General features: G+C 34.4%; 1 protein-coding gene across 2 annotated transcripts; it reads left to right on the top strand.

The window, feature by feature from the left end:
• Window positions 1,944-6,297, top strand: LOC18598628 (3-oxoacyl-[acyl-carrier-protein] reductase FabG). Of its 2 annotated transcripts, XM_018122360.1 has the most exons (4): window positions 1,944-2,067; window positions 2,164-2,491; window positions 3,556-3,785; window positions 5,707-6,297. In XM_018122360.1, the coding sequence occupies exons 2-4, from the start codon at window positions 2,203-2,205 to the stop codon at window positions 5,983-5,985; spliced, it is 798 nt and encodes a 265-aa protein (XP_017977849.1). In that variant the 5' UTR covers window positions 1,944-2,067; window positions 2,164-2,202; the 3' UTR covers window positions 5,986-6,297. The 2 variants fall into 2 exon arrangements, with proteins under 2 accessions (XP_017977849.1, XP_017977848.1); XM_018122359.1 differs by lacking the exon at window positions 1,944-2,067 and having other exon boundaries at window positions 2,113-2,491.

Raw genomic sequence — 7,739 nt, 5'->3', positions numbered from 1 at the left:
CGTAGGAGCTCACCAAGAGAAATGATGAAATTACCCCTAGTTAGTGTTATTGCATCTACTTCTAGTTAATGTGTCTATAGAGGTCGAAGTTTCACAAGATCACTTTTGAATTACCCTTTTAACTCAATAATCAACCTCAAATGGGCATCCGATAAGCTTTATTAGCCGCCATCTCAAAGTACGGGGTACTACAGTTACATATCAAGGGAAATTTTCGTCAATAATGCTCTATTTTTTTGTTCTGTGATGAGGCACGTGGAAAACTTAGGAAGCTTACCCAACAAGATAAGGTAAGAGAATATGTGAAGCAATTTTCTGAATTATTGTTACAAATTAATGATTTGGGCGAAAAAGAGGCACTTTTTTCTTTTATGGATGGGCTTAAACTATAGGCCAACTTGGAACTCTAAAGGAGAAATGTGTAAAATGTCTCAAAGGCTATGATCGTGGTGGAATCATTAGTAGCGTTGCACAAGTCCGACAATAAGCCTTTATTCTCCAATCCCAAGAAAAAGGGTAACAATACTAATGAGAAAGCTAATGGGTCTAAAGAAAAGGCTGACAAAAAATCGCCACGCCATCTAATCAAGGCAATCGCCAAGTGGAAGGGTAAGGAAAAGAAGTCCCTTAAATGTTTCTTGTGTGAGAACCACACTTGACAAAGGACTATATCATGTGTAAAAAGCTCATAGCCATCATGATGGGCGAGAAAGATCCAAGCAATGAAAATAGCAACTAGTGTGTAAAGAAACCCAATGAGCAGTCACACCTAGGGAGCCTAATGCTGCACAAGGAAAAAGAGAAAGACCAGTGTAGTGGCAAGGAGTGCCATCATCCATGGCCAAGGGAGCCTAGGAGCACATTTAGATTAGGTAGCATTGTGTTACACCTAAGGGAGCAACGAACGATAGTCGAATGTTGTATGATCTAAGAGAGAGAGAGAGATCAAGATCAATGGCAATGGGACTGCCACAAACGAAGGCTAGAAAACCCAATACATGGGCATAGAATCATCGAGACTAGCCAAGCACTCGAGAGACTAAGAGGTTAAGGCATAGGAAGATTGGTCTACAACAAATGCCTAAGGAGATAAAGCATTCCAAAGAAGTGTGTGGAAGCCAAAAGTGTATAAAATGAGGTCATTCGAGGCAAAGACGTGCGAGAGGAAGGCCACAATGTAACAATGCATCTCTCAAAAATGAGGGCATTACTAGATTAAGTAAGGAAGAATGTCACGGCCTAAAAGTTCAGACCAGTCCAAGCAGGCTAAGCAGTCCAACACATAGCAACCTAAGCAAGCTAGGTAGCCTTGGCAGGCCAATCAACCTAACAAACAATAGCTTAAACAAGTTACGCAGATGAAACATGCTAGACAATAAGGCCAATCCATTTAATGTAATCTAATTAGAACTTTTGGATTTTAGTATGTATATCTAGATTTAGATTATATTATAAGATTAGGATATGGATTTAATTTGAATAATCTCTTTAAATTAAATCTCTTATCCTTATCTCCATCTTGTAACCTAATCTTATCTAATAAGGGGAGTTATTAACCTATAAATACCCATTCTCCTTATTTGTAACATCTCGTAGAAAAATACAGAACATTTTATTTCTCAAAAGCTCTCTTTTTTCTTTATTTATTTTGCTTTTGCTATTTTGTGAATTTTAAAACCTACTTAAATTTTATTTTCAGAGTTTAAGTTTACACAAAGTTAGATTTCAATTCTGACATGTGACACTAGGCAGTTCCTTACACTTTAAGAATATATATGGTCCTTGGCACTTACTTACCTATCTCGAAGAGTAGGGTGGAGTTTTAAATTAATTTCAAACTTAATTATTTAATAATATATACATAAAATAAGTTAAATACTTACAAATCATAAGTTCTTTGTAGTCGGGACCATGCTCACCTGTACTCGAAGGTAGTGAATTCATCAAAATAACCGAAAAGGGCAGTGTCTACCAATTAAGTGATGATGAATTCTCATCATAATCCAAGTAATTTAATCCTAGAGGCATTCAACTAATGCCGCGTGGACAATCACTGTAGAGTCAGCGGTATGCGGCACTCGCCTGATTTTTTAATTTTATTTCCTTTTTAGCTTCACAGTTTGTTTGACTGATCACCTTCAGGTATTTGCAATGGCGGAGCAGCAATTGGAGCCATGGGCCTACCTCAGCGGAAAAGTGGTGATGGTGACGGGGGCATCTTCCGGATTAGGCCGGGAATTCTGTCTCGACTTGGGTAAAGCCGGCTGCCGTATCGTGGCTGCCGCACGCCGCGTCGATCGCCTCAAGTCCCTCTGCGACGAAATCAATTGCCTCACCTTTCCTTCTTCCAAACCCCAGCCTAGTGGCCCTCGTGCTGTCGCCGTCGAGCTGGACGTTTGTGCTAAAGGAGCCACCATACAGAGCTCCGTCAAAACGGCTTGGGATGCCTTTGGGAGGATCGATAGTTTGATCAATAACGCTGGCATTAGAGGTATTATATTCTCTTCTTTCAATGTTTTGGATAATATCTTTCCTTTTCTCTTGAATAGTGATATTCATAGTAGGAGATCTCTCTTGTGCAAACTCATTAGGCTTTGAAAATGTAAACACAACAAAAACTTTAGTAAAAATTATCTAGTTAGTAGATAGAAATAGCTAGGATTGATATTTTGGATCACTTTGTATCATTGCAAAAACCAAACAATCAAAAGGCTTAAATTGTTAAAAGTGGAAAAGTATGTTTATTTACTAACAAATAATTGTAAGAGCCCTCATAAATTTGAAAATTTTAATTTTTGATTTGTCTTTTTTATTTTTTTTATGTTGCTTTTAAAAGAGAAAGTAATGGTAAAATCGACAACTAAATAAAGTTCATACGGCTTGAACCTGTGCTAACCATGTAAGCCTTTTTTATAGCATTAAAAATTTCATATGAGTGTAAATAAATGGGTAATTGCTGTTTAGATTTTATAGTTTGAAAATTTTTGACATACTTATTTGTATTTTATGAAATTTTGAGTAAGTTTTCTTTAATAAATACACCCCAATTGGACAAATTTTTTGGATTCATCCTAATGGCGGTGCTACTCAAACTCTTGCTGCTGACTTATTTGAGTCTTTATACAAATTTTAATAATTGTCAAGATTGTTTCTGAGATCTGAAACATACATCTTCAAGGAAGAATGAAAGCAAGGAAACAAAATAGCGAAGAAGAGAATGACAGTCTCCTTTCTAGAGCAATGTTATTGCTATGACTTAAGGCTTCTTAGTCCTTTTTGAAAACAAAACCTTAGCAAAAAAAACAAGAAGTGAAACTTGTATTGTAGGGTGATAACAAACATTCAGGGTTTACCCACAAAAGGTTCCTCATTAATTACTGAAAAAGAAAGAAAGAAAGAGAGAGACAGAAATAGTCTCTATGTCTTTTCTTGACCTGATTTTTGGTGTAATATTGTCAATTTGGTCATGATCCTTTTCTTCCAGTTTGTGATCATTGTGTTGGACCTTGTACATGTAACATTTTGTTTACCATTTGTCACTATTGCATGTTTCAGGTAATGTGAAGAATCCAATGGAATTGTCTGAGGAGGAATGGAATCAAACTATCAAAACCAATTTAACAGGGTCTTGGTTGGTATCAAAATATGTTTGCATGCACATGCTTGATGCAAATCAAGGAGGATCAATAATCAATATTTCTTCCATAGCTGGTCTTAATCGTGGGCAACTACCTGGAGGTGTGGCTTATGCTGCCTCAAAAGCAGGCCTAATTGCCATGACAAAGGTAAACAATGTGTGTTTAATGTTTTTAGTTGTTTAAATGTTATCATAATATCATTTGAAATACTTTATGATAGTTGACTTTTGATGCAAGATTGTCGCTAGAATATCAAAGCTTTTGTAAGCATCAAGTTTGGAATTGTCTATTATTTGATCGACTGGCAATATCATCAATTATAAAGTAGGGAAAAATGTTTAAAATAAGAAAATTGAAGATGTAAGGCCTAAGATGAGAATTAAGTGGTAGAAGTAGATTACTTTTCAAAAAAAAAAAAGTGGTAGAAATAAAGTAATTCAACAATGTCTATGTTGTAGATTGGATCCAAGAAAGTCAATATAATGCGAATAAATTCAACAAAAACTAAAGAACACAACAAGAAATAAAACCCAAAATTACATTCCGACAGGAAGAACAAAATTTATGTGGTTTGGCTTAATGTTTACATCCATGGGCAAGACAATTTCACTATAATCAAGGAAAGATGAAGATTACATTGAGTGTTGCTCGCATAACTCGGATCATATTTCACCCTAAAGCTCAAGAGCTTTTAGTTAATTCTCTCCAAAACTCTTTTTCCTCTCTTTCCCAAAAACATACCCAAGAGCACATCTCCGTTTATTTCACCTTCTTTTTGCTCTTCACAAGTTGCATTTTATGGGCTTTAAACTAGGGTAAAAGGAATGAGGATCAAAGGGTAGGACCACATACATGTTATGATATAATCAATAAGCAAAAAATTATTTTATGGTGACTTAAATTTGTCTGCCACTTCAATAGTCTTGAATAAAGTTATAATGTAGGAACATAACTATGCATCAGCTGGATCTTAAGTGCTTAACATTATGAAGGTAACAGTTACTATGAGAGCATGTGAATTGGTTAGAACAGTGCCGTTATTTGTACATGCGCTTGTTTGGTAAAGCCAACCTCTATGGTGGAGTTCCTTTGCTACTGGATTGGCCTAGGCTTGAATTGATTGGATAAAGGTGGTGTATGCAATCCTACGCAGCTTTTACCGCCAGTGATGGTAAGATGTAGGTGACAATGAAAATGGAACCTGTATGGCAGAGCAACTGTAGAAAGGAAAGCTGGTGCCTGACCAGAATGGTTCATGTTGGTGATACCTTTCAGGTGTAATCTAAGAATGGAAACTGGTTTGTCAACTGATAAGATCTCTGAGCTTGATGAGCTGGCTGTTTGGTTCAGCTCTTCCTTTTTATTGGAGAGGGTCAATTATCTGCAGGCGGGAAACTATATCTTCAATACATATGGTCAATGTTCATCATTTTTCATAGGATAATCTGGCTTTTTTGAATAGTTTTGAGGGATGTCTGGATCTCCTGCGTCCTAGATCCTAGTTCAGGTAATTACCATCGGTAATTGGTAGGATGTCACCACCTATGAAATGATTCATTAATTAATTTATTTTATCTAATATTTGAGGAAAAATATGTAAAATAGGTGATTATTTTCAATTGTATTCTCTCCAATCCCTTTCTGAGGTGTTTAATAATTTTCAAAATCACTTCATTTTTCATATTTTAATAAAATTTTATCATCTATTTTTCTCTCTGAAATAGTAATGACTGGAAATATCTTCTGAGAAACCAAGCCTTTGCGCTTCATGTGGAACCCAACCGTGTTGTGCATGTTTTAAGCAATCAGCAAAATAACTGTTGTGGAAAATTTACACCCAATGTTCTCATTGATTCCCTAGCTTCCTTTTGGTGACCTCAAAACTAAAAACCCAGATTCCCATCAAGACGGTCTTTGACTGGTTTTTTGTTTGTAATTTTATATTGTCATCTTGTCAATTTTGATGTTTTATGACCCAACTTTTTATATAGTGATTTTGCATAGTCTTTCTGGTCCTTGGATTATGATGAATTTCTATAATTAGAAAATGACAAGGATGGTTTTGCAGAGCATGGCTCTTGAACTGGGGGCGCATAAAATCCGAGTGAACTCGATATCACCTGGACTTTTTAAATCTGAGATCACACAAGGCCTTATGAAGAAGGACTGGCTAACAAATGTGGCTACCAGAACTGCCCCTTTAAGAACATTTGGTACATCAGATCCTGCATTAACCTCACTAGTCCGATACTTAATCCATGATTCTTCAGAATATGTTTCAGGTAACATGTTCATTGTTGATGCTGGAGTTACCTTGCCAGGCATTCCCATTTTCTCTTCTCTTTGAATCACTATTAAAATAAGAAAATATGTATTCCTTGATGTAATATTAGTATCAGAGAAGCTATAAGAAGTAAGTTTTTGTATGAACTTGTATTTTGATCCTTTTATCTTTTGACAGTTTAAATTACTTTAATTTGGTAGGCTTTGGTGTATGCATATGATGCTTTAAAACAGCTGAGCAGAATATAGGTGTTGTAAACTCCTTGTAACTTCATCTGAGGTCAGGCTTTCATGTGAGATTGTGAATAACGATTTAAGTGGTGTAATACTTCTTTATTTTGCAGCTTGTGAATAAGATTGTGAAGTTTGGCACCAACCGCATTATAATTTTGCTTCACCATTGGAAAGCCATAACATTTCTATTTTATGTTTCCGAATTTGGCACTAATGATATGACTTGCTTTGAAGATTAAACAACTGTTAAAGATAATTAATTGCTTTTGCTAAAATTCATTTGTAATTTATAAATTATTTATTATTTTTTATCGTCACTTATAATTTTAGATTTTAGATGTATAGTTTCATTGGTATGTTTTAATTGTGCAATTTTTATTTATTAGGTTTTCTTAGTTGGGTTTTCAATTTAGGTAATTAACATAACAAGGTTTTAAAATTTAAACGATGATATAATTTTTCCTTGTTTCCTACTTTTTCATTTCTATCATTCCTTTATTTTTTTACATTTTTTTGAAAGTATTTTTTTTAACATTCTTCAGCAGATAGGGTTATGTAACAAAAAAAAATCAACATAAATAAAAGTTTCAAAAATAATTTATCCAAAAAATTCAAACATCAATATCTCTATTTCTTTTCCCTCTTTTTCTTCCTTTCCATATTCATTTATTTTTTCCCTCACAGAAAAGTTATTATATAAAACATATAAATAAAATTTTTTAATTTTCATTATTTATTTTCATGCTTCCTTTCTTGTTTCTTGTTTCCGTTTTACTATCCATTTTCTTTGCTTTTTTTTCTTTCCCAAAGGAATTTCCTTACAATAATAAAATTGTCAACTTAACTTTTCTTTTATATTTTCTCTATAAGCTCCCTTTTTTCTTCATTTTCATTATATTTTATTTTTGAAAAAAATTCTAAATTAAAATTTCTAATGTTTTGCTATAGCTTCTCACTTTCAACTTTAAAAATATGTTTATTAGGTGGAGAAAGATTCGTATTTATAAATTCAAGACTTATCTTATCTCTTACGAATGTGGATTCAAGACATTATATTTAACCCAACCTTCATCGCACTTTGCTCTTTCAAACATAGAAGACTCACTTTGATCCAAGTTTACCTCGATCTTGGTATCTTTTATAGGAGTTCTCACATTAGTGAGAAATTGGGTAATTGTCACATCTCATTTTCGGGGATATGACTAGCGCAAGGACTTACGTGGGTATGGCCCACTAGGCCCAAGTAAGCCTCTAACTCATCATATAAATACTATTAATTCATATCATGCATTCACATAGTCATATGATAAATTACTCATTCTTTCTTGTGTGTCATCACAACTAGACCTGTCAATATGGCTTGAAGCCCTTGTGGGCTGAGAAAATATTGGTTGGGCCGAGCTAGCTTATTTTTTATATGGGTCATCAAAACTCCAACCCAACCCACCCCTTGCTAGCCCATGGGTTGGGTTGGGCCAACCAATTTAAAAAAAAATCATTTTTATTCCGTATCAATAAAATTATGCCATGATTTAATCCATAAATTGAATATTAAAAACATGTTAAAAACAAATAAATTACGCT

This window comes from Theobroma cacao, chromosome 5 (assembly GCF_000208745.1).
Source record: "Theobroma cacao cultivar B97-61/B2 chromosome 5, Criollo_cocoa_genome_V2, whole genome shotgun sequence".
Taxonomy (NCBI): Eukaryota; Viridiplantae; Streptophyta; class Magnoliopsida; order Malvales; family Malvaceae; genus Theobroma; species Theobroma cacao.
Note: the sequence above shows the minus strand (reverse complement) of the source record. Positions and strands in the feature narration are given on the sequence as shown.